This window comes from Erinaceus europaeus, chromosome 22 (genome assembly GCF_950295315.1).
Source record: "Erinaceus europaeus chromosome 22, mEriEur2.1, whole genome shotgun sequence".
Lineage (NCBI taxonomy): Eukaryota > Metazoa > Chordata > Mammalia > Eulipotyphla > Erinaceidae > Erinaceus > Erinaceus europaeus.
In genome coordinates this window covers 14,532,903-14,559,256 of record NC_080183.1, presented here as the reverse complement: position 1 = coordinate 14,559,256, position 26,354 = coordinate 14,532,903, and the positions used below count along the sequence as shown (strand labels likewise).

The 26,354-nt window shown below is 57.5% G+C and overlaps 1 protein-coding gene and 1 long non-coding RNA gene across 4 annotated transcripts in view; one reads left to right on the top strand and one right to left on the bottom strand.

The window, feature by feature from the left end:
* LOC132535449 (uncharacterized) overlaps positions 1–26,354 on the bottom strand; it is a 45,650-nt gene that overhangs the window by 6,034 nt on the left and 13,262 nt on the right. The gene's annotated exons all lie outside the window — the stretch shown is intronic.
* JDP2 (Jun dimerization protein 2) lies at positions 379–25,109 on the top strand. Of its 3 annotated transcripts, none has more exons than XM_060181268.1 (4): positions 453–644; positions 8,729–8,943; positions 22,343–22,447; positions 24,128–25,109. In XM_060181268.1, exons 2-4 carry the CDS (start codon positions 8,752–8,754, stop codon positions 24,308–24,310), a joined length of 480 nt encoding a protein of 159 aa, XP_060037251.1. In that variant the 5' UTR covers positions 453–644; positions 8,729–8,751; the 3' UTR covers positions 24,311–25,109. The 3 variants fall into 3 exon arrangements, with proteins under 3 accessions (XP_060037249.1, XP_060037251.1, XP_060037250.1); XM_060181267.1 differs by lacking the exon at positions 453–644 and adding an exon at positions 8,179–8,303; XM_060181266.1 differs by lacking the exon at positions 8,729–8,943 and having other exon boundaries at positions 379–644.

Here is a 26,354-nt window from a genome sequence, read left to right as displayed (position 1 = left end):
AGCCCGGCACCCTGGGACCCGGAGGTGGGAGACTCCAACCTGGGTGCCAAGGTGCCTCCAGGTCTCGGCATCTCTGGGCCCCCCCTCCTCTGCCGCTTTCTCCCAGGGTGCAGGGGGTCGTGGGCCGGGCGATGGGCGCCCACCTGGGGTCCGCGGGAGCCGGGTCCGCCCGCAGGGGTGGCCGGGAGCCCGCGGGCCGGGCGGACGAGCCCCGGGGTCCCCGTGCGCGACGAGGGGCTGCGGTGCCGGGGTGCGGCCCCTCCCCTGCAGCGGGCGGGGACGCGGGGAGCTCGGGCCGGGTCGGCGGCGCCCCATCCCCGGCAGCCCCCCGCCCCCGCGGGCACCGTTCCATAAGCTGCCCCGGGTGCGAGCGGGCCGGGCCCGCCCCCCGCGGCGTGACGTCGGCGCGGCGGTTCCGCATTCCGGCCCCGCCCGCCGGGGCCTATATAGCCGGGCTGATGCAACCGCCGCCCCGCCCGCCGCCCGCCCGCCGGAGCCTGCTCGCCGCCGCGGGGCGCGGGGCGCTGGGCGCGGGCTCCCTCCGCGCTGCTCGGCCGCCGGGGGCAGGGCGGCGGGCACGGCGGGCAGGGCTGCGGCCCACCCCGGCCCCGCCCCGGGGCGCCTCGGCCCGCGCCTTCTGCACGGTGGGTGCCGGGCGGGGAGGGCGCGGGCGGGCGGGGGCGCTGCGGCCGAGCCCCGAGCTTCCCCGGGGCGCCGCGGCCCGAGCCCCGCGCTGTCCAGGGGGACCCTGCGGCCCTGGTCCCGAGCTGGCGGGGGCGCTGCAACCGGGTCCCCGGCTGTGCTGCAGCCCGAGCCCCGAGGTAGTGGGGCGCCGCAGTTCGAACCCCTGTCTTTGGGGCTGTCTTTGGGGCGCCTGACCACGAGCCCCGAGCTGTCCTGGGGGGCTCTGCAGTCCTGGTCTGGAGCTGTCCCGGGGGAGGGGAGTGTTGCAGTCTGAACCCCGAGCTCGGGCTCCCAGCTGTCTGGGGAGGGAGCACTGCAGCCCCCAATCCGAGTTGTCCTGGGTATGAGGAGGGTGGCCCTGAACCCCTCATTGTCCTGGGGCAGCGAAGCCTGGCCTCCACCCATCCGGGGTGCCCAGCCCCCCAAGGGCAGGAGCCGACGCAGGGCAGTGCTGGCCGGCCGGCCTGGGTGGCTGGGTGCTGCTGGAGGGCGACTCCTGGGAGAGTGCTCAGAGGACGGAGTCTCCCAGCAGGCAGGTTACATAAGGAGGCAGGTCGCCCCTGGGCAGCCTTCCGGGCTGGGGGGCTGGGGACCTGGTAACCGCAGCCCTGGACTCTGGGCTTTGTAGGCTTTTGGGGTCCGCTGCCCTAGAGGCCAGCCCCCTTCTGGTACCCAGGCCTTGGCTGTGACCCCAGCACTGCCTGAGCCCTCACCCAGGCGCCCGGGCCACCCCTTTCCGCTCAGCATCTGGGTGCTAGGCGGCATGGGCGGCTGGCCTTGGAGGCCTCTGTGAACTGTGCTCCTGATGCCGCCGGCTTTGCAGCCTCCTCCCAGGCCTTCATCTGCCCAGCAGAGCGGCTGTGCCTCCAGATGCCTTATCTGCCCCTGCAGGTTTCTAGGGGAGAGTTTAACCAGGTATCAGGTGGCAGGGGTGGGGGGGGGGAGGCGGGTCCCTTCTGCCCCTAGCTGGGCGAGGCCTCCTGCAGGGAACTGTGCCCTGGAGACTGTGGACTGCCATGCTCCTGGCTCTCTCCCTGTGGCTGTCCCCCCACCTGTCTCGGGCCTCCTGGGCATCTGTCCCTCATGGGGAGCCCTCAGCAGGGCGGGAAAGGCCTTACTGGTTGGGGGAGCAGCTGGCGTGAGGGCCCAGAGCTGATTCTGGGGGGTGGGCTCTGGTGGGCTGTCAGAGCCTGCCTAGCTGGGTTCCCTCCCATGCGGATGCACTGTGCTGGAAGCCGGAGGGGAGGCGGGCTGGTGTGTCTGGGGCTGTGTGTGTGTGTGTGTGTGTCCCCTCATGGGGGGGGGGACTGGCACGTTGTTTTCCCATTTTCCTTTAATTAAGGCTCAGTGGAGGTGTGTGTGTGGAGACAGAGGGTCTCCTGTGCCGTCCTGGGAGGGCGAGAACGGCACTGAGGCTGCGGCCGCCGTGTGTGCAGGGGTGCTGGCCAATGAGCCGCCTGGCCCGGCTGCTGCTTGTCTTGGCAGTGGGCACCCAGCTTGTGTTACCAGCTCAACTGCTGCCAGGCCCCACGCGCCTGTGGTGTGTGTGTGTGTGTGTGTACCTGTGTGAGTGTGCCTGTGTGTGTTAATATATGTGAGTGGGCATAGGTGTATATGCAAGTGTGTTCCTGTGTGTGCGCGAGTGAGCTTGTTCCTGTGTGTGCGAGTGTTTATGTGAGTGTGAGCGTGTGTGTGTGTGTGTCTCTGTGTGTATGTCTGTGTGTGTGTGTACTTACTCTCGCACCCCCACCCCGTGTGGGTTGCAGGCTGGAATCTCAGTGGCATAGCAGCCCTGGTCTCTCTGCGCTCTGTCGCCAGTGCTGGGAGACCAGGTGCTGGGGGACCTGTGCGTGGGACGCTCTGAAGCACCTTCTTGCTCTGCCCTTGCACGGTGCAGGGTCAGTGTTGAGGAGGCTTGAGCCCCGGGTACAGAGGTGATCGAGGAGGACGGAGAGTGTGTGTCTGTCCTTCCTGGCTTCTTGCCGCCCCGTGCAGGCTCCCACATTATGCAGGCAGGTTTGCTGGTCTGGGACATCAGAGAGAAGAAGTTGTCTGTAGAGAAGTGTAAATTTCTGGATGGCTGCCTGGGACCATGCGTGTCACTTCTCCTCTCTCTTTACAGTGTTGTCGTGATTACTGTTACCATTATCATTATTATGATCATTATTACTACTATAACTACGGTTACTATTATTGTTTCGCCATCACTGTTATTGCTGGGAGACTCCTCCATAACTCTGGGTGGCTATTTATTTATTTATGTATTTATTTAATTTATTTAAATGTTTATTTATTCCCTTTTGTTGCCCTTGTTTATTGTTGTAGTTATTATTATTGATGTCATTGTTGGACAGGACAGAGAGAAATGGAGAGAGGAGGGGAAGACAGGGGGAGAGGAAGACAGACACCTGCAGGCCTTCGTCACCGCCTGTGAAGTGACTCCCCTGCAGGTGGGCTCGAACTGGGATCCTTACGCTGGTCCTTGTGCTTTGCACCAAGTGCACTTAACCCGCTGCGCTACTGCCCAACTCCTATTTATTTATTTATTTATTTATTTATTTCCCTTTCTTACAGAAGCAGAGAGAGAGGGAGAGGCCACCTGCAACAGCGCTTTACCACTTGTGAAGCGTGTGCATTGCTAGACCCGTTAAGCAGCACAGGATCAGAGTGGACTACAAGGCCGCTGAAGTTGTTGGCCTTTGGCCTTGGGGACCAGGCTGGAAACCCAGTTACGGGGTGGGGGGGTCTCAGCAGAGACCTGAGGGGAAGCCGAGGCACAGTGCTGGCTCTCCTTTCTCCGCCTGTGCCCCAGCACACCCTCACTGGGTACAGGCGCAGGGCCAGGGACTTCCCAGGTGGTGGTGACCGTGCTCTCCCGACATCCTCACACAGCTTGTGAGGGGCACAGGCCACAGGCACTCGCAGACAGCCTGACCCCAAAGCTCCCTCTCTTTTTATTTTTATCACTATTATTTTGACCGGAGCACTGTGCAGCGCCATCTATTGGCAGTGCAAGGGTTCAAATTTGGGTCCTCTCTCGGAGTCCCGTGTGCTGTCAGTGGGCTATCTCCCTCTCGTTTAGAATTCCCTGAACAAGACAGCGTGCCCCTGCTGACTCCTGGGCTGGGTGGTGCATCCAGTAACGCACACATTACCATGCTCAAGGACCCGGGTTCAAGCCCCCAGTCCCCACCTGCAGGGAGGAAGCTTCACGAGTGGTGTCTCTTTCTGTCTTCCTCTTCCCTCTCGGTTTCTCTCTGTCTCTGTCCAAACTTAAAATACTGAAAGAGAGCAAAGAGTGCTTAACTTTTCAGAGTCTCTGCTGTGTCTGGCCTGGGGCCCCCTGCCCGCTGCCCCCCCCCCCCCCATCCCAGGGCTCTGCTTCCCTAGGTCCCCACTCTCTCTCACTGTTCTTGCCTCTCTAGTCTGACCCTATTCTTGGCTTCTAGCTGCTCAGAGACCCTATGAACTGTGTGTCCTTGACCTGCCCTTGACCCACCCATTTGCCCACCTTGGCCTGTGCCCACCTGCCTGCACACCCTCCCTGGGACCACACCCAGCCCAGTTCCTTGCAGAAGGGCGGTTCACCTTCTCAGAGGCCTGGGGCCGGCAGTCTCTCCCTGCTTTTGTTTCATGGGTAGAGATTGCACGACCCACATTCCAACTTCTTCCGTTTTTAAGAATGTTTTGTGACATTTGATAGCCATGAGAGTCATTGGTGGGGGGGGGGAGATAGAGAGGGAGAGACACCTGCAGCCCTGCTTCACCACTCCCTAACATTCCCCCTGCAGGTGGGGACTGGGGGTTCAAACCTGTGTTCTTGCGCAGTGTAACGTGCGCTCAACCTGGCGCGCCACCACCCGGACCGTTGTTTTTGTTTGTTTGTTTGTTTGTTTTTTAACTGCCTTTCCACTCTAGATGGAGACACATGTTATTGTGTTCTTCTTGCACTTCTTTTGCAGATAGAGAACAATTGATAGGGGAGAAGGAGAAAGAGAGACAGAGAGAGGGGCCAGGAGGTGGCGCACCTGGTTGAGTGCACACTTTGCAGTGCACAAGGACCCAGGTTCAAACCCCTGGTCCCCATCTGCAGGGAGAAAGCTTCATGTCACCCTGTCTCACTCCCTCTCTATTATCCCCTTCCCTCTTGATTTCTGTCTCTGTCCAATGAATAAAGATGATTTTAAAATATTAAAAAAGAGGGAGAGAGAGAGAGACACCTGCAGCCTGGCTCCACTACTCGTGAAGCTTCCCCCCCTGCAGGTGGGGACGAGGGGTTCGAAGCCAGGTATGTGGTGATGTGTGTGCTCTACACCACCCAGACGCCATTGGTTGGGGCCTAGTAAGAGCGGCCCTGTGTGACTTTGACCCGTCAGAGCAAGACTGCTGTATATCAGCGTTCACGGCAAAGAAGCATGTGAGGTGTCCGGTAGAGAAAACAGCCAGAGGGGAAGCCCAGCCCAGTTCTCCCGCCTTTCTCTTTTGGCTCCTGTCATTATCCTGCTGTCTCCAGTCCACTTTCTGGAATTTCAGTGTCTTGAAGTTTTATTCACCTTAACAGCATGCCTCCAAGTGCCTGAGGAGACCAGGAGGGAGAGAGCAGTTCTCTTCATCAAGTTGTTGCCCTTTTTCTTTTTTTAATATTTATTTATTTTCTTTTTGTTGCCCTTGTTTTTATTGTTGTTGTAGTTATTATTGTTGTTGATGTCGTCATTGTTGGATAGGACAGAGAGAAATGGAGAGAGGAGGGGAAGACAGAGGGGGAGAGAAAGACAGACACCTGTAGACCTGCTTCACCGCCTGTGAAGCAACCCCCCTGTAGGTGGGGAGCCGGGGCCTCGAACTGGGATCCTTATGGTGGTCTTTGTGCTTTGTGCCACCTGCGCTTAACCTGCTGCACTGCGGCCCGACTCCCAAGTTGTTGCCTTTCTTCTGATAGAGAAGGAGCAGGGAGAGAGGAAGAGAGAGGCAGGCAGGCAGGCAGACACCACAGCACGGAAGTGTCTTCCAATGTGGCGGGGCTCAGGCTCGAACCTGGATCATGTGCGCGGCAAAGCAGCCTACCGTGAACTCTCCCGCCAGCCCTCTCCGTCCAGTTCTTTCTACCTGGATCCAGTCTGTCCCCGTTCCCATCACCCACCCATGACCTTGGTTCAGCACAGCCTGGGGTCCCCCTTGAGCCCTGCCCCCAGCCTCCGTGCTGCCCCTGCCCCGCCTGCTGGTGTCACCATGCGTCTGTGCGGTGCCCAGTTTTGCTCGCTGGCCAGTGTCCAGCTTGTTCCTGGTCAGTGTCTGGAGGTGCCAGGAGTCACTGGACTCCCGGCCCGTCTTGAGGCCCAAGGCTGGCTTGCCAGGTGTGGCCTCCCGCCAGCCCTCTTGCCCTGTCCCAGTGACCAGCAGGGACACTGACGCTACTGGTGTTCCTCTTGGAGCTCCCGGGTCCGGGTCCCAAAGGGACAAACTTGTGCCCCCTCCCCCCTGCCCTGCCCAGAAGCTGCTAGCACAGCCCTCTCCCCACGAAATTTCCGTCTGGAGCCGCCTGTCTGGGAGATGACTTCACTCTCGCCACCGTTTCTGTGTCTTCAGTCTGTCCTGGACGGGGGCAAGTCCCTGGCTGCTCCCTTCTCCCACCCCGCCCGGTCTCTAGACCCCCTGAAGCAGTGAAGGAGGCTCGGTGATGAAGCCCCCCAACCCCCAGCCCCTGCATCTCTCCCAGGCTGTCTGTGTCCAGGACGGTGTGGTCTTGCATCTGAACAGCCAGGGGAGCAGAGGAGAAGCTGGGTGCCTGGACGGGGCAAAAAAGTGAGGCCAGTCAGGGGGAAGGAATGGCGAGGACGGATGCCCCCTCCTCCACAGTGTATGGGGTCATGTATCAGTGTGTCACTGGTGCCATCTGGGTGAACAGAGCTGCGTCCGTCTTTCCGGGAAGGGGGTGGGGTCTGGCTTCCTGTCTCCCTCGTGCCTTAAGCAAGGGAGCTTACAGGACACCTCCCCATGCCCCACCCCCACCCCCATTTTTTCTAGTGGGAACAAATGATCCAGAGGGAGAAATGGCCTGGTCACAGGCGTTTAGGCCTTTAGAGACAGACCCTAACCAGTTTGTTCCCACCAGGAATTTGCCATTCCTGTCCATCCACCCATCCACTCACTCATTCATCTATCAGTTCATTCATTCATCTCATTCATTCACACATTCACTGACTCATTTATCCATCCATTCATCCTTTTTCTTTGATAGGACAGGAGAAATTGAGAGTGCAGGGGGAGACAGACAGACAGACAGACACACACACACACACACACACACAGCTAGAGAGAGAGACCTGCAGCCCTGATTCACCACTCAAGAGATTTCGCCCTGCAGGTGGGGAGCATGGGCTTGAACCTGGGTCCTTGCACATGGCAGTATATGTGTTCAAGCAGGTGCCCAGGCCCTTGAGATCCTCCTTTTTCTTTTGCATTGACACTGCCTGGGCAGAGTGAGAGACCTTTGGTTCTAAACCCAGGGCCCAGGAGTCCCACTCAGGCTCTCTCCTCCTTGGCTGTGTGGCTTTGGACCAGGTGCACACCTCTCTGAGCTTAGCCAAACGAGCGGGCGGGGCTGTGTCACAAGCGAGTGAGTGTAGCCTGCACGTGCGACTCAAAGATGCCCCTCTTGTGAGCTGCCCTTGAATTCTAGGCCCGAGGGCCCGAGTGGCCAGAGAGCTGTGGGAACCCCCCACCCTGGGGTCGGGGCTGCTCTGGAGAAGCCAGTCAGCGCAGGACAGCAACGTCCACACCAGCATGACGCCATCAAGGACGACTCACTGCGCGGTGGGGGGTGGGTGGGTGGATGGGTAGGTGGATGGATGGATGGATGGATGGATGGATGGATGGATGGATGGGTAGGTGGATGGATGGATGGATGGATGGATGAGTGGGTGGGTGGGTGGGTGGGGAGGTAGGGAGGTGAATACCTGGTTGGACAGATGGAGGTTAATGGACAGATGATACCTGGTTTTACTTTAAGTCAGCTTTCTTTTTTTTTAAATATTTATTTATTCCCTTTTGTTGCCCTTTTGTTGTTTTATTATTGTTTTACTGCCCTTTTGTTGTTTTATTGTTGTAGTTATTATTGTTGTTGTTATTGATGTCGTCACTGTTGGCTAGGACAGAGAGAAATGGAGAGAGGAGGGGAAGACAGGGGGAGAGAAAGACAGACACCTGCAGACCTGCTTCACCGCCTGTGAAGTGACTCCCCTGCAGGTGGGGAGCCGGGGGCTCGGACCGGGATCCTTACGCCGGTCCTTGTGCTTTGTGCCACGTGCACTTAACTCGCTGCACTACCGCCCGACTCCCAGATCAGCTTTCTTTGCTGCCTTCTGTGTTTGGAAATGGCACCCATCACCAGAGCCCGCCCGCCTGCCTGCTGGCAGGACTCCCCTAACTCCTGCCTTCTCCCCCCCCACCCCACCCCCACGGTCTTCCCCACACACTCTGGGTCTGAGGAGTCAGGTCTGTGTGCCCTGAGGATGAGGAGCCCAAGTCCGAGCCCGGCTCCTGCTACTGGGCCGAAGCCCTCCCCTGCACTCCAGGCTCACACTCGTCCTTGGGATCCGACTGGCTGTCTGGCGTCCAGGGTGGGTCGACACGTCGCTGGGGTGGGCTGTGTGACAGAGGGAGGCACCGTGCCAGGCTGAGAATAGCTCCCTCCCGAACAGGTGCGGGCACCAGGAGTCCCCCCTGCACTGCGGGGCAGAGGGCCGCGCGAAGCTTAGCCTGCCCCCCTCAGGGTGCACAGCCTTGCAGGGGGGGAGCCGTCCTGAACCCCAGCTTCTTCTGTGGGTTCTGACCCCACCTTGGGCTAGCTGAAGGGCTGCCAGGGTTCGAGCACACAACATTGCTGACTCAGCATGGCCTGTGGTTGTGTGAAGTGCCCCGGGCAGTCTGGGTGTGAATGAGCAGGGGGGGCTCCTGGGTAGTGGGGTGGCCAGGCAGGGGCGAGGACCTGCCACACTCTGGGTGCCGCCTGCTGACAGCCAGCCTGCTCCTCTCTCCCCTGCAGGCTGGCCTGCCTGCCCTTCTGCTATGATGCCCGGGCAGATCCCGGACCCCTCAGTGACCGCGGGTTCCCTGCCGGGACTGGGCGCCCTGGCCGGGATCCCCAGCTCGGCTCTGACGGCAGAGGAGCTGAAATACGCCGACATCCGTGCTGTGATCGCACCCCTGCACTTCCTGGAGGTGAAGCTGGGCAAGAGGCCAACGCCGGTCAAGAGCGAGGTGAGCCAGCCAGTGCCCCAATCCCCCACTCCGGGGCAGGCCCAGGGGGGCGGGGGGATGACGCCTCGAGCTCAGGGACAGAGGTGAGGACTCAGTGTGGCCAGAGGTGCAGGACGGGAGAGATGGCCCGCCCAGACAGTGCACTGCTTTGCCCTGTGTGCCACACGGGTTCGAGCCCGGCCCCCTCTGCAGAGGGAGGCCTCAGTGTGTGGTCTCTTTTCTCTCTCAAAGAAAGGAAGGAAATCTGCTGAGTCACAGTCTGCATTTGCAATGCTCCCTGGAGGGAGGCAGGTGGCAGCATGCCCAGTAGAGTGCATACCCTGCACACGTGTGCAGAGGCCCTACAGGCCTGGCCTCAGGCCAGCCTTGGTTTCCACCTGCAGGGGAGAAGCTTCACAAGCAATGGGACAGTGCTCCGGGTGCCTCTCTTTTCATCCGTCTCTCTCCCTGACTCTCATCCTCTCAAAATAAAAGGGACAAGGTGTCTGCTGGGAATAGTGGATCCACGCAGGCACCAAGCCCCAGCCATAACCCTGGTGGCGACAAAAAGCAAACAGAAGTGCTTGCGTGCCTGGTGTCTGAGTTATTTGCGCCACCCCTGGCAGAGCACTTATACTCCCACATACCAGGGCCTGGGTCCCGGCCCCCAGCGCCCACCTGCAGAGGGGAAGCTTCACAAGTGCTGAAGCAGGGCTGCAGGGCTGCCTTTCTCTCCCTCTCCCTCTCTCTCTCTCTTCCCTTATCTCATCTTCCCTTGTCAATTTCTCTCTGTGTCCAAAAAAAGAAAGGCAACCTGGAACCAAGCTCCAGGGATGACCCTGGTGGCAATAATAAGGAAGAGGGGAGGGGGAAGGGGGAGAGAGGGAGAAGGTTCAGGCTGGGGCAGGAAGGGGGCCACCGGGTCCTCCCTCTGGCTGCAGGCTGAGCTCCCTACAGATGATCATCTCCAGTGACTTCTGGGGGTGGGTGGGGAGTCAGGGGAGAGCGTGGAGGCCTGCAGATGCTCATGCCCCTGTGTATCGAGAGATTATGACACACTGGGCTGTATTCACAGAACATTCTGGTCGCCTCCATGCACCGCTGCCCCTGGGCTGGAGCAGAGAGTGTGCCTGAGGCTCAGAGCTAGGGCGCCAGGCACCCCCCCCCCCCATTCTCAGAAGTTCCAGAAGGGAACTTCTCCCTGGGGAGGGCAAGAAGCAGAAAGCAGAAGTCCTTGGCTGGGCTGTGTATGATTCCTGGAGAGGCTACGCAGTCCCTCTCCTGGGGCTTCGTGAGGCTTCCTTATAGCCCCCCTCCAGGAGTACTGCAGGGGAGCAGCCCACCTGGAGGGAGAACTGCCCTGGAGGTAGAGGTGCTGGGACCCAGGACAGAGGTGAGCCTGGGCCTGCTTGGCGGGACCTGCACAGAGTCATGAAGGAAAACCAAACCAGCGTGTTACTGGGCACGTGCATTTTTAATCTGCCTTGAAAGAAAGCAAAGATCGGCCTTGGAGGGCGCAGTGGATAAAGCTTCGGACTCTCAAGCACGAGGTTCTGAGTTCCGTCCCTGGTGTCTGGCAGAGTGATGTCCGGTTCTCTCTCTCTCTTTCTCTCTCTCTCTCTCTCTCTCCCCCTCATAAATAAATATCTAACACATTGTCCAGGGGTTGCCAGGTGGTGGCACACCTGATGGAGCACACATGCTACCATATAAGGGCCTGGGTTCGAGCCCCCAGTCCTGACCTGCAGGAGGAAGCTTCACAAGTGGTGAAGCAGGGCTGCTGTTGTCTCTCTTTCTCCCTCCCTCTCTTTCTCCCCCTCCCCTCTCAATTTCTCTTTGCCCTATCAGATAGTAAATACGTGATATAAATTGTGCGGTCAGTGGCTCAGGAGGTGGTACAGTGGATAACGCACCGGACCCTCAACTGTAAGATCCCGAGTTCGATTCCTGGCATTGCATGTGCCAGAGTGATGCTCACGCTTTCTCCCTCTCAAAATAAATATCTTAAAAAATCAATCCTGTCATCTGGTCACACTAGGCTCTCTTCCGCTGTGACGATATCCAAGTGGGCTGAAGAGAGTCAATTCACCTCTGTCCTCTCTCCCCTTTGCCGTGTCCCCTGCTCCTCTCTGCCTCCTTGACCTTACTTCCAACGTGGCTTTGCTGCCCCCAGGCTCCTCCATGTCCCCACTTGGCCTGCTGGTCACCTACCTCCCCCCAGAGACACCTGGCTCAGGTCTGCGCTCAAGGCCTAGCGCTCGCTGTGGGTCCCGAGATGGTTGGACTCCCGCCTCCTCCATCATCATTTTCTTACTGTCTTCCTCCTCCCTCCTTTCTCATTTTTCTTTTTAAAAGATACTTATTTTTTTATTTAAACCTTTTTTAAAATGTTATATATTTTCCCTTTTGTTGCCCTTGTTATTTTTATTGTTGTTGTAGTTATTATTGTTGTTGTCATTCTTGGATAGGACAGAGAGAGATGGAGAGAGGATGGGAAGACAGGGGGAGAGAAAGACAGACACCTGCAGACCTGCTTCACCGCCTATGAAGCAACTCCCCTGCAGGTGGGGAGCTGAGGGCTTGAACCGGGATCCTTACGCCGGTCCTTGCACTTTGCGCCATGTGTGCTTAACCTGCTGCGCTGCTGCCCGACTCTCAAGATATTTTATTTTAATGAGAGAGAGAGAGACAGAATGACCAGAGCCCTGCTCAGGGGATGGAAGCTGGGACCTCAGAGCCTCAGGCAAGAGAGCCTTTTGCAGATCTACTGGCTGTCCCTCTCCTTTGGCCTTGACTTTGTAGCAGACTGTGCCCTGCCCAGCCCTGCCCAGCTGGTTGGCCTCCTGTGTCCTGTGGGGAGCCTGTCTTTAGTGCTTGGCTTCCCACCTGCAGAGGCCCTTACCTCTGGGTACTGTGCTGTGTCCTGAGCTACCCTGCCGGTGGGGCTTACCTGGGCTGGTGGGAATTTGCTGCTCTTACTTATTTGGGGGGCGGTGTCAAGTCACCACCTCCCCATAACCCCCAGAGGTGCGGAGGAACGCTTTTCTATTTTTGGAGGCTGGCTGGATCTGGGGTGGGTATTTTTGCCTTTCACAGCCTCCCCCCCGTGGAGTGAGAACAAGCCGTTTTTAGGGCGCATTTGCATGTCTGCGCCTGGCTGTCAGAGCAGCCTATAGGGGCATGGCACCACCCTGGGGTGGTGTGTGTGAGGGCAGCCTGACATTGGGGCCCACTGCTTCCTGGGTCAGACCCAGAGTGATGCTGGGGTGGGGGTGGGTGCTAAGTCCTGGAGCCTCTGAAAGTAAAGGGGAGGGAGCAGTCTGGCGGAGAAGAGCCTGCTGTGACCGAGATGCTTTATTGGCACGTGGGAAACAGACCCTGAGTCAGTGTGTGAGGCTGGCTGAAACCGGACTGTCAGAGGCTCATGCAGGACGTGAAGCACTCTGACGGTGAGGCCCTGAGGTCCATCCCTGCAGCCCGAACGGCAGAGTGATGCTCTGGGTCTCTCTTCCCCACCCCAGCCCTCTTTAAAAAATCTAATGGAGTGGTCCAGGAGGTGGTGCAGTGGGTAAAGCATTGGACCCTCAAGCATGAGGTCCTGAGTTCAGTCCCCGACAGCACATTTATCGGAGTGATGTCTGGTTCTTTCACTCTCCTCCTATCCTCCTATCCCTCTCATTAATTAAAACAAAAAAAAATCTATTGGATAGAGACAGAGAGAAATTGAGAGGGTAGGGAGAGATAGAGAGGGAAAAATCTATTGGATAGAGACAGAGAGAAATTGAGAGGGTAGGGAGAGATAGAGAGGGAAAGACAGAGAGACACCTGCAGCCCTGCTTCACCACTCATGAAGCTTTCCCCCAGCAGGTGGGGATGGGAGGCTTGAACCTGGGTCCTTGCGCACTGTGACATGTGCACTCATCCATGCCCACCACCAGCCAGCCGCTTTTTTAAAAAAGAATAACTCATATGGGGCATGGTGGTGGCACACTTGATTGGGTGCACACATCACCATGCACAAGGACCCAGGTTCGAGCCCCCGGTCCCCACCTGCAGGGGGAAAGCTTCATGAGTGGTGAAGCAGGGCTGCAGGTGTCTCTCTGTCTCTCTCCCTATCTTCCCCTCCCCTCTCAATTTTCCTCTACCTCTCTCCAGTAAATAAACTAAGAAAGAAATGTCTTGCACAGGGGGAGGACACTCCTCACACCCGCTTAGCATCTGATCCTCATCAGGCCCTCAGGCACACTCTCCTATTTCTAGTGTGGGTCTGGGGGTGGCCTCTGCCCAGTTTAGACCAGAGGAATTCCAGCTCCTGAGAGAAGGAGGCAGAGCCACTCAGGGCAACACCCCTAACAGGGGCAGTGCCTGGTCTGCCCATTGTGACGCTGTGGTTGCTGAGGTGACAAGAACACTGTGACTGTTTTAGTCTCCTCTGCCTCTGTCTCTGCCGCCTCTTCCTCCTCCTTCTCTCCTTCCTCTTCCTTCTCCTTTAATATGGGCTCTTCATTGTTCTTGGCTGACGTTTTCAGAGAGAGGGAGATGGAGAGGGAGAGAGGAGACTGTATCCCTGAAGCTTCCTCTAGATCAGCAGGGCCCAGGCTCAAATGTGGTGACGTGCAGAGCAAAGCAGACAGACACCCTCCCAGGTGAGCTCTCTCCTGTAGGGCCCGAAGAAGGTTTTCTAACTGTTTATTATTTATTCATTTATTCATCTGTTCATTTATTTTAACTTTCACCAGGGTTCTCACCAGGGCTTGGTGCCTGCACAACAAATCCACCACTCCCACCAGTCATTTATTTTTTTCCCTTTTTTGGTCTTTCTTTTTATTTGCTAGGACAGAGAGAAATTGAGAGGGGAGGATGAGATAGAGAGGGAGAGAGGCAGAGAGACACTTGCAGCCCTGCTTCACCACTTAAACTCCCCCTTTACAGGTGGGGACCTGGGGTTTGAACCGAAGTCCTTGTGTGTGGAAATGTGTGTCCTTAACCAGATCCACTATCTAAGAGCTATGTGTCTGGGAGCTGCCTCCCGTCCCTCTGTCCCGGCCCTGCTTTCTGGAGCTGGGAGGCTGCGTGGCTGACCAGAAGTGTGAGGTCATTTGACCCCGGGGCTGCTTAGTGCTGAGCCCTCAGCTCTTTGTCTCCCCCGTCCGTGACCCTGTCTGGTCTCCACAGAGGCCTGTGGGCTTCTGGGCCACGTCCCTGGACGTAGAGCATTGTGAATGGCTCTGAACGTGAGCCTCCTGAGGCAAGAGAAGAGAAACAGAATCCAACTGCACGGGTTCTGTGTGAAGAAAGCGTGTCAGTGTGTGTGAATGCTGCTCTCCCATGGTGGACACAGAGAGCCGTATTGGCATCACTGTGGGAAGGTGGTCCTGGGTCCCAGCGCGGGGCTCAGGCCACTCCCTCTGGGGGGGGTGTTGGTTCATCCATGGATATGGTAACGGAAGAATCAGGAAAGACCCTGTGGGTTAGGTGTGCAAATTGTATTTATTTATTTTGGATAGGGACAGAGAAATTGCAGCAAAGCTTCCCCCTGCAGGTGGGGAGCAGGGTCTCAGCCCCAGGCTCTTATGCCCTGTAATATGTGTGCTCTACCAGGGGAGTCACTCTCCTGCTGATGTGCAAATTTTGTTTCAAAGGGGGCCATGTGGTGGAGCACAGCTTCCCAGGCTCAAGGACCCCGGTTCAAGCCCCTGGCCCCCAGTCACGAGCTACGTGTAGTAGGGCTGCAGGTCTCACTCTCTCCCCCTCCCCCTTCCCCCTCAACTTCTCTCTGTCTCTATGCAATAAATAATAAAAATTAAAAGATAAGTGCCAAGACAAGTTTGTTTGCTTTTTTTTTATTTTAAATTTTATTATTGATTTAATAGTGATTGACAAGTTTGGAGAATAAGAGGGGTACAATTCCATAGAATTCCCACCACCAGAGTTCCACATCCCTTCCCTTCCATTGGAAGCTTCCCTGTTCTTTATCCCTCTGAGAATGTGGACCAAAGGTATATATGGGGAGCAGATGGTGGGAGTTCTGGCTTCCGTAATTGCTTTTCCACTGGACATGGGTGTTGGCAGGTGGATCCACACTCCCAGCCTGTTTCTGTCTTTCCCTAGTGGGGCAGGGCTCTGGGGAGGGGGGGTTCCAGGGTACACTGGTGAGGTCGTCTGCCCAGGGAAGTCAGGATGGTGTCATGGCAGCACCTCCAACTTGGTATCTGAAAAAGCATTAAGATAGAAAGCAGAACAAATTGTTGCTGTTGTTGGATAGGACAGAGAGAAATGGAGAGAGGAGGAGAAGACAGAGGGGGAGAGAAGGACAGACACCTGTAGACCTGCTTCACTGCCTGTGAAGTGACTCCCCTGCAGGTGGGGAGCCGGGGCCTCAAACCGGGATCCTCACGCCAGTCCTTGCGCTTTGCGCCACGTGTGCTTAACCCGCTGCGCCACCGCCCAAATCCCTCCTTTCTCTGTCTTAGCAGGCCTTACATAATTGGCTTTTCCTTGGTAGTTCTTTGAAATAGTGTCAGTCTCCTCCCACTGACTCAGGCTGTTTCTGTCTCTGGCTGCTTGGCAGAGTGACTCAGTCAGAGGATTGGAACAGAGCCTCCAACCTGGTCTTGGAAGTCTCAGATGTATCCTTTCATTCTGTTACTTTGTGGTGGTCCTGTTTCATCCTCTGCCTGTTCCAACCCAGTTTTCCTGGTATCTTTGCTGAATAGACTCTCCTCTCTCCAATTAATGTTTTAGGCCCCTTTGCCAATAAATGAGCTTATGGTAGGGGTGGGGGCTGATTTCTGGGCTCTCCCCTCAAGCTCACTGGATGTATCTGTTTTGGTGCCAGTGCCAGGCTGTTTTGATTATCGTGGCTCTGTAGTATGTTTTGAGGTCAGGAAGCTTGTTTCTCACTCTTTTCCCTCAGGATTGCTCTGGCTGTCCTGAGTATAATCTGGTTCCAGATAAACTTTCGTATCTTTTGTTCTACTCTTTCAAAGAAATTTGGTGGGACTGGGATAGGGATCGCGATACATCTGGATACGGCTCTGGGGAGAATTCTCTTCTTGAGGATGTCCTCTCTTCCAGTTTTCAGTATACGTCTTTCACTTCTTTTGTCGGGTTTATTTCTAGAAATTTCACTGGTGAAGAATGCTATGTGCTTCCCATGTCTTTGGGGGTGGGGTGGGGAAAGTGCGGTTGTTAGAGGCATGTCTGATTGGCGTTGGGTCTTACTCGTGAAGCCTGGCATTCTCAGTCTCTCAAACTCTTGGGCACCATGAATTGGTCACAGCGCCATCATCCTGGCTCTGGGTGCCTTGGAGGGTGCCTTGGAGAGGTGGTGTGGGGACCCGCGTGTCCTTTGTGGTGATCAGCACCAGCGGAGAGTTCAGGTCTTACACTTGAACTGTCTTCAAGTGAGGGTAATAAGAATCACCACTTATTCCTCCACACTGGAGTGACAAGTCCTAAGACACAGTGGTTCTCAGAGATGGGCATGGTGCACTTCACAAATGTGTTAGGAATTCACATCCCCCTTTCCTTTTTACATAGAAACACAGAGCACTTGAGAGGGGAGAGGAAGCTAGAGAGGGAGAGGGAGAGAGAGAGAGAGAGAGAGAGAGAGAGACCGAGAGACACCTGCAGCCCTTCTTCACCACTCGTGAAGCTTTCCCCCTGCAGGTGTGGACTGGGGGCTTGGACCTGTTTTCTTTTGAGTGGTGATGTGTCAAATCAACCAGGTTGTCACTGCCGGGTCCCTGCAGAATTTATTATTGTTATTTTTAATGAATTTATTTAGTTTGGATAGAGACAGAGAAATTGAGAAAGGAGGGGGGATAGAGACCAGGATTGAGAGAGAAGTAGAGAGAGAGAGAGGAAGAGAAACAGATACCTGCAGACCTGCTTCACCACTTGTGAACTGTCCCCCCTGCAGGTGGGGAGCCAGGGCTCGAACTCTTACCTCACTGACCACAGTGTTAAGGTCACTGCTCGAGCCCCATTCAGTTTTTCTCTGGCCAGTGATCTAACAGTGGGAACAGGATTCGAAGATCACACAGGTGTGCCTACCTGGACCTACCCTGGACCCACCCTCTAGAAGCTAAGTAACTTCCATATATTTAAAATCTTTCAGACAGAGGTGGTGGTGGGAGGAGAAGGAGAGAATATTGATGGGGGGAGGAGGAGGGGAAGAAGGAGGAGATGTTTTCTCCTGAGGTAGAAAGAGAAGGGGACAGAAGGGGTGGGCTGAAGGGGGTTTCTGTTGGGAATTTTTCAGTTTTTCCTTGAGCCCAGCCCCCAGCACATCGAAGGAGGCTTCAGTGCTGTGGTCCCTCTCTGTGTGTCTGTCTGTCTTCTGTCTATTAAAAAATAGGCAATGAGGGCATAATGGTTCTGCAAAGAGACTGTCTTGCTTGAGGCTCCAATGTCCCAGGTTCAATCCCCCGCACCACCATAAACCAGAGCTGAACAGTGCTCTGGTAGGGAAAAAAAAAAAAAGAATTAAAAATAGGCTATGAGATTTAAGAAAAAAAGAGACTATCAAGAGAAAAATGTACACACTTGAAGGGCACAAAATACACTCTGGTATGAGAGTGATGGGCAGACCGTGGCTCTGAGGAGGGACTAGCCTCTGCAAGATTTGAATCACATGATTCAGCAGGAGGAGACGGGCAGCCCAGTGGGCACAGTCTGGGGGTCGCCTCGCACACTTGTCCGGAGAAGACACAGGATGGTTCAGACCCACACAAGGGCCCCGAGCCCCAGCTGCCAGGAAGCAGAGCAGAACCACAGGACGAGGGAGCACCTCACCGCCCACCCCACCCCGGTGGGTAACCGTGCTGAGGAAGGCGGGCGTGATGCTGGGCATGGGGGCGTGACTCACGCCTGTACACCAGCTGGGCATGTCACGTGGCACAAATGGCTTTGTTAGACATTCTAGAAGTTTCTCCAAAGCTAAACAGAATTCTCTCTGCGACCCAGGGAATCTTGACTCACTGGTTCTACTCCAACTATGTGCCGAGTGAAAAGGTGTGTGAACCTACCCCTCCCTCCTTCCCTTCCTCCCTTCCTTCCTTGTCTGTGCGGCAGATCAAAAAGCAAACAATGTTTTGCCCACCATAAGGCTCCCTCCTCAGCTGGGCCTGCTGCCCTGAACCCCAACATCCTCACTGCTTCCAAGTCCAGTGTTGGGTTATGGGGGTGTGTGGGGGACCCATGGAGACAGGCTAGCAGACTTGCTGGCTCCAGGGTCAGTGTGCTACCCCCTGACCCTGAAGTGCCTTTTCCTCTTTCCTGTTGGCTGCTGCCTGTGCCAGGGTGGGGGTGGATGGCAGGGAGGCTCTCCTGGGTCTCCTGGCCTCTGTGTCACCTTCCAGTGGCAGGGTTTGCTCTTCCCTTAACGGGGTGTCTGCTGCTGGGGTGCCCCTCCCCCAGCCCTGTGGCTGTGGCCCAGGCACGGCACTCGCTGCCTTTTCTCTACAATGCAAGCAAGTGTCTTCTGCAAGATGGCGCTGAGCTATCCGTGTGCCTGTGGTAGGCCAGGGTAACATGGCCGTGCTGGTTCAGAGTCCTCCTGCCCCGGGGCTCTGTGCTCACGGTGCCCATGGTGTCAGCCTCCTCCCCACTGTGGGCTGTGCAGCCCCGCTGCACCGTCCCCACTGCCGCCTGTCCCCTGTCTCCACAGGTGCCGAGAGCCAGGGGCTCTCTCCCCAGGCAGGAGAGCAGGCACAGTTGAGGCCTGGCTCCAGAAGCCTCAGTCTCAGCCAGCTCCTGCTCAGAGCTTCACCTGGTGCTTGGCAGCCTTGCTGCCTGGTGTGGGGGTGTGCTCCCCAGAGAGGGCTCTGCTCACAGCCTGACATGGGGGGCCGGGGAGGGGTAGGAGGAAGCCAGTTGGGAGCCAGAAACCTCTGGGCGTCTTGCTTGTGGCTCAGGTCTCTCTTGAGCAGCTGTTCCAGATCAACTCTGAGGCAGAGAGAAATTGAGGGGGAAGGAGAGATAGAGAGACAGAGAGACACCTGCAGCCCTGTGAAGCTTCCCCCCCTGCCGGGGGGGGAGCAGGGGCTTGAACCTGGGTCCTTGTGTACCATAATGTGTGCGCTCAACCAGGTGCGCCATCACCCGGCCCTGATACAGTGTTTTTGAATGATGATGATGATGATGATGAAGAAACAGCAGATGCAGGAGTGTGGGCAGAGGGTCCTGGGGAGAGACAGAAGAGGGGAAGTCATCCCGGTTCGAGCCCCGGCTCCCCACCTGCAGGGGAGTCAATTCACAGGCGGTGAAGCAGGTCTGCAGGTGTCTGTCTTTCTCTCCCCCTCTCTGTCTTCCCCTCCTCTCTCCATTTCTCTCTGTCCTATCCAACAATGGCAGCAAGGAAAACAATAATAATAACAACAGTGATAAACAACAAGGGCAACAAAAGGGAATAAATAAATTTTTTTTTAAAAAGAGGGAAAGTCAGGGGAGCAGGGCAGACAAGGCCCAGGCTTAGAGCTTTCTAGGAAGTGGGCGGGTGGCAGCAGGGACACCAGTGCAGGAGGCCATGTGAGCACTGTCTTCTGCACTGTGAGCCCTGCAGCCCCCCGGCCTCAGTATGCCCTCTGTACCGCACAGCTGTCTGGCCTGTCACCTGCGGGGGGGGGGGGGCATGCTGGAGCACCCCCAGACCGCACAGCCTGCAGGCTTTGTTCAGCTCACAGTGTGCTCCCCACAGTGCTCCCTGGAGCCCGCCAGACTCCACAGGGGTTGCTCTAAGGCACAGTTTCCAGGGGGCTGGTGACACCTGCTTGCAGGGACGCTGGCAGGGTGACTCCACCACAGGCCACAGTCCACCCGGGCGGTGACTTGAGTCTGCAGCTCCAGCCTGGAACTTTCTGGAACAGCACTGCCTGCCGGCTCCTGACATGGCCCAGCGCCTCGTGGCTGAGGGCCGAGGGCTGAGGGCTGAGGGCAGACTGAGGTCATCTGCGGCGAGGAGGCCTGCTGGGAGGATACGGGGCTGCAGGGGCAGCAGCCTGGGGTTGTCCACCCCCAAGGGTGCAGGGCGAGGCCTGGCTGCTGCAGGGCCTGCCTCCCTGGGTGGGTTGGGGCGAGGGGACCGCAGCCCCTGGCAGGGTGCCCTGCCCCCCAACCCCTGTTTATGCCAGGAATGTCTGGTATGTTTGGCATCTGCTTGTTTATTTCCCAGAGTGCTCTCTGGTCCCTGGTGTTGAAATGGGGGTGGGGGCGGAGGCGGGCTCTGCAAGGCCAGGGCCAGGCTTGGGGGGGCTCAGGGCTGCTCGGTGCCACTACCAAGCACCCCTTGCCCTACACCCCTGGCTCCCCTTCCTCTGCCCCACGGGCTCTGCCGACGCGGGCGTGGGGCCGGCGCTGGGTGCGGGGCTCTGCTTGTCAACTGCTTTGTCCGTTTACTTATTTGTTTATTTAACTTATGTGCTGCCACCAAGAGCTCTGGGACTCAGAGTCTTCAATGGTTCCTCCACTTCCAGCTGTTTTTTTTTTTTTTTTTCCCTTTTTTCTTACATGGATGGTGAGGGACAGAGAGACAGACAGCACAGCACTGCTCCACCACTCGTGAAGCCCCCCCCCCCCACGTTCTCGTGTGGTGACCCAGAGCTCGAACTTGTGCAGGGGCTATACTCCCTGTCCCCCACCCCTTCTTGCTGCCTTGCCCAGGAGAGAGTCCTTGTCTGAGGGAGTTGGGGGGTGACGGCTCTCCCCGAGGCTCACCCTCGCCTGCTGTCTCGGGGGGCTTCTGTGTCTGGCTTCGCTCATCCTGGCCTTGCCAGCGCTATTACTCCCAGGTGTGGGGGGGTCCCCCCTGGCCACCCCAGGGGCCACTGCCTGCTCCTCTGTCCTCTCCTGGTACCGCCTGGCTCCACACTGGTGCCCAAGCATCTCTGGGTGGCCAGGGGGCAAAACCTTCCAGCACACCCTCTGGGCTGGCGGAGCATGACCGCTAGGCTGCCCAATGTAGACTGCAGGGGGAAGAAGCAGCGTCCAGGCTGGACTTGGGGTGCAGGTCCCTCGTCCTAACTCCCACCACCCAGATGTCTGTCTGTCTCTCACTTTGCCTTTCTCCTGGAGATTGATCTCTCTCTCTCTCTCTCTCTCTCTCTCTCTCTCTCTGAGCCTGGTCATACTCCTCCTCCTCTTCTGCTTCCTCTCCCTTCTTTTACCCCCTCTCCCAAATCCCTCCTGTCCCCTCGATCCCCACGGAGTCTAAGCATTTTGTTATTGCTTGCTTTTCTTATTTACATTCCACACACAAGTGAAACCATCCGGCAATTGGCTTTCCCCGCCTTGTTCATTTCATTGACCCTCAGCCCCTTGAGTTCTGTCTCTCCACCGTACCCCAAAAGGCATGCATTTGCCTTTTCATGGCAGAGTAATAGTCCATGGAGTTGGAACTACATGCTGCCTAGAACTTCTTCACCCAGACATCTGCCTGTTGGCACTGAGGTCGATCCTGTGTTTTGGCTACTGTAGACAGTGCTGCTGTGGTGCAGGGGGTCAGGTAGCTTTCTGGGTTAGTGTTTCTCTCCTTGGTCCTTTTTTCTGTCTTAAACAGAGACAGAGAGTGGGGGTGGTGGGGACCAGAGCCCTGAAGCTTCCTCCCATGCAGTCAGAGCTAGATTCAAGCCTGGGCTGCACACATGGCGAAGCTGTGCACTGGCCATTGTGTCCGCCTGGGGGTGCTGGAGGGGGTGTCTGAGCACAGCTTATGACCATGGCTGTGGCTCTGTTTCCAGGGGGCCCAGGAGTGCCCTCCCCCACTAAGGGGCCCCTCCCCCAGGGCCCAGGCTGCCAGGAAGACCCTCAGGGCACAGAAGGGGAGAAGGAGGCTGCCCCACCCAGGACCTGCTTCCCCGCCACCTGGCCCTGGAGAGGCCAGAACCCAGCACCACCACATCCCCAGGCTATGGCCAGGCCCCAGGCAGCCTCCACTTGTCGTTGGTGGCCCCTTCCTGGGCAAGACCCCACATTACAGTGGCCCTGGTGGGCAGGGCAGTGTGGATCAACCCTGCTCTACGGCTCATGAAGCTTCCCCCTGCAGGTGGGGAGCGGGGCTCGAACCCGGGTCCTTGCACTGGATAACGTGCACTCTAGCAGGTGCACCACTGCCCGCTCCTCCTCCTCCTCCTCTTTTTTTTTTAAAGATAGAGACAGAGAATGAAAGCCCAGCACTGAAGCTTCCAAGGCAGTGGGGACTGGGCTCGAACCCGGGGCACGCACACGGCACAGCCGCGCACTGTCTGAGTGAGCTATGTCTCCGGCCACCCAAGGGGCTTTGAAAGGCCATGCCTGGGCAGCGCCGCCAGACAGTGGGCCGGTGGTGCACCTGGGTAGCCCTGGGTCCCGGGTGCGGCCAGGCAGGGCGGGCACCCCGAGGCGGGTGGCCAAGCCCCGCCGACCGCGTCTGTGTCCTCAGCTCGATGAGGAAGAGGAGCGGCGGAAAAGGCGCCGAGAGAAAAACAAGGTGGCAGCGGCCCGGTGTCGGAACAAGAAGAAGGAGCGGACGGAGTTCCTGCAGCGGGTGAGCAGGCCCTCGGGGCGGGGGGCGGGGGGCGGGGGGGCGTACCCACGGGCATCCACGTGGGGGCCTGGGGCCCTGTGCCGCCCCCGTGTCCAGTCTGCAACCACGCCCCCAAACCCACCCCAGCAAGACAGGGACAGCCAGGGTCCCCTCAGACCCTCAGGTCTAGCATGACCCCCCCACCCCACCCCCCGTCCCCCGGGTGCTCAAGACATGGGTGACGACACCCACGTGGGCACAGATGGGACGTAGCACCTGACGGGGAAACACTGTCCCAACCTAAGCCCAGCGACCCCCCAGGCCTCCCAGAGATGCTCCCCAGCCTCTGCTGCTGGGGCGCCAGACAGGGCGGCCGTCTCCCTCGAGCCTGAGACTCCGTCTCTCACCTTCCCTGCTTCTCAGAAATGGCTGGTGAGGGCTGGCGACATAGCTCACCTGCAGTGTGTGCTGCTTTGCTGTGTTCACGCCGGGTTCCTCCTGGCCCCCATCATTCTGGAGCAAGCTTGGGTCTCTTTCACTCACTCTGTCTTTCTGCCTTCTCTGTCTTAGCCTGAAACACACACACACACACACACACACATAATATCTGGTGGTGGGACAGGAGAAATACCTCACTATTGGCTGTCTTTTTTTCTCTCCAGTGCTCTGCACCTACAAGGCTCCACCATTCCTGAAGGACTTTAAAATATATATATATATATATATATATATATATATATATATATATATATGAAACACTGACAAAAACCATAGGATAAGAGGGATACAACTCCGCACAATTCCCACCACCAGATCTCTGTATCCCATCCCCTCCCCTGATAGCTTTCCTATTCTTTATCCCTCTGGGAGTATGGAGCCAAGCTCATTATAGGGTACAGAAGGTGGAAGGTCTGGCTTCTGCAATTGCTTCCCCACTCAACATGAGCGTTGGTAGGTCGACCCATACTCCCAGCCTGTCTCTCTCTTTCCCTAGTGGGGCAGGACTCTGGGGAGGCATGGCTCCAGGACACATTGGTGGGGTTGCCTGTCCAGGGAAGTCCAGTTGGCATCATGCTAGCATCTGGAACCTGGTGACTGAAAGAAGAGTTAACATATAAAGCCAAACAAATCATTGACTATTTAATATATATTTTTATAAATTTTATTTTAATGAGAGAAATAGAGACCTTTTTTTTTTTGCTAGAGAGTAAGCAATACAGAGGAAGACAGAGATAGGGAGAGACAGAGAAAGGAGAGACACCTGCAGCACTGCTCCACCACTCATGAAGCTGCCCCCCTTGCAGGCGGGGACTGGGGGCTTGAACCCAGGTCCAGTGCGCCCTGCCAGGTGTGCCACTGCCCGGCTCTCCACCCTCCACCCTCCTGGGGGCAGCTGGGGCCTCAAGTACATGCGGCCTCTTCAGCCAGCCAGTCAGCTAGAGACAGAGAGCACGAGAGACACAGGGATGGGGAGACAGCACAGCACCCGAGCTTCCCGGGAGTCCCAGCATGGGGTGCAGGGGCTCGAACCCGGGCAAAGCCCCTCTCTCCGAGCCCTGCCCCTCATGCAAAAGGCCAGAGCAGTGCGGGGGCAGGGGCTGAGCGTGGGGCTGGGGGTGGGGGTGAGGGTGAGGGTGAGGGTGAGGGTGGGGCGGCCTGGGCTGGGACTGAGGGGCACCCCCCCCACACACACACACACAGGAGTCGGAGCGCCTGGAGCTGATGAACGCGGAGCTCAAGACGCAGATCGAGGAGCTGAAACAGGAGCGGCAGCAGCTCATCCTCCTGCTCAACCGCCACCGGCCCACCTGCATCGTGCGCACCGACAGCGTCCGCACCCCCGAGCCCCCAGCCGAGCGCCCCCCGCCGCCGGACAGCAAGTGACCGCGCCTGCGCCCGCGCCCGGGGCGGCCGATCCGATGGACCAGCGCTGAGACCAAAGTGACCCCGGCACGGCTACAGGGAGGCGGAGCCGGGGCGCCCGGCCAGGCCAGAGGGACACCCACAGGGGGACCCACCCCGGGACCCCCACCCCGGGCGGGCCGGGCAGCCAGCAAAGCCAACAGTCAGGAGTCGCCACCAGAGCCCAGAGCCCGGCAGAGGATGGAACTCGCCCTGCAAGGTTGCCCCTGGCCGGGCTGGGCCCTCCAATGTGACCTGGCTCCGGGGGTCCCCAGATGTGGCCGGCCGAGGGGGACCCCGAACTCGGGCTGGGCTGGGAGGGGACCCTGAATGTGGCCTGCTGAGGGGGGGCTCCGAGCTAAGCCCGGCTGGGGAGAGGGGGGCCCTCAACTCGGCCTGGCTGCGGGGGTCCCCAAATGTGGCCGGGCTGGGGGTCCCCGAACCCAGGCTGTCTGGGCCCCCCCCCCCAGTCCTTGCGGAAGGAGGCGCAGGCGCCACCCACTCCCACACCCCGTATGTTTACAGAGGCTCCGGGGCCACAGCACACGTTTTGATACTCCTCCTCCCCTCCTCGTTTTTTTTTTTTTTTTTTAAATATTTTTTACAAAAAAAAAAAAGATTTTATACAAGCAATATTATCTATGGGTTTCTCTACTCTCGCGGTGTGACGCAGGACGGACACGCGGTGGCCCTGGGGACTGTCGCCTGGGGGGAGCCTGTTTTCTGGCGAGCCCCTCAAAGTACTCAGTCCTGTAGCCCTCAGTAAACCTGACTCTGCCCTCCTCAGGCGCCTCCTGTGTGTCTGTTCGGCACCCCTTCCCCACCCACCCTGGGTTTGCTGCGCGGCCAGCGCTCATGTCTGTTCACAGAGGGGTGTGGGGCTCGGGGGAGCTGCGGACCCCAGCCGTCCCCCCTCTAGCTTCCGCCTCCTCGTGGCTCAGAGAGGGTGAGTGGCTGCCCTGAGGTCACTCAGCATTTCAGGGACAGAGATGGCCAGATGTTGCCCCTAGAAGGCCAGCCCCCTGTGGATGGTGTGGCCAGCAGGGGCTCAGAACAGGAGGCAGGGAAGTCACGCTGCAGATTCCTTCTGCTGGGAGGGGAGGCTGGAGTGCTGGGTGCAGAGTGGGGGGTGGGGGTGGGGGGACTGACCCTGGGCACAGGCTGTGGGTGGGCCAGCCTGTACTAGGTGCTGTCCTCTCTGATGTCCTCAAGACGGGGGCGGGGGGCAGGGGGTGCCCTACCAGGTGGTCCTGCAAAGCCCCTCTGTATTTTAAGAGGGACAGCTTTTGCACCTGCATGAATCGTTTTTGATCTATTCGGGTTATCGACATCAAGAGACAATGACAAGAACGCACTGAGGCTGATATTAAATTCATGCCAGAGGATGGTGAGGGGGCTGGGCTGGGCTCACAGCCAAGAAACTGGGGCACAGACACTGCTCAGCTTTAAGCCATTACTTGATCTCCCGTTTCCCAGGGAGCACACCTACTCTGTTCACATCTGCAGCCTGTCCTTTGGACACCAAGGTGATCAGTAAGGGTGCTACTCATTCAGCTTGTTTACACAGGCCGTAGTGACACCCTAAGATTTAACTTCTCAGCAGCCTGGGAAGTGGTGCCACGGGTGGAGTGTTGGTTCCTCACACATGAGGTCCTGAGTTTGATTCCCCTGGGTTGAACTTGGAACCCCATGCTTCTTGAGAGTCCAGTCTAATGCTTTCTCCACTGTGCTACCTGCTGAGCCACAGGGCCCGTTTGTTTGTTTACCAAAGCAGTGCTCAGCTCTGCTCCATAGTGCTGGGATTGGACCTGGGATCACACTACCTCCTAGGCCCTGGAAAACGGACCTGACACAGAATTTTCCAAAGGATTACTATAAAGAGAAAAAGTCACTTGGAGACTTCATTCTCAAAAGTAATAAGTGGGGGCTGGGTGGTGGCACACCTGGTAGAGCGCACATGTCACAGTTCGCAAGGACCCAGGTTCAAGCCCATGGTCCCCTCCTGCAGAGGAGAAACTTCCATGAG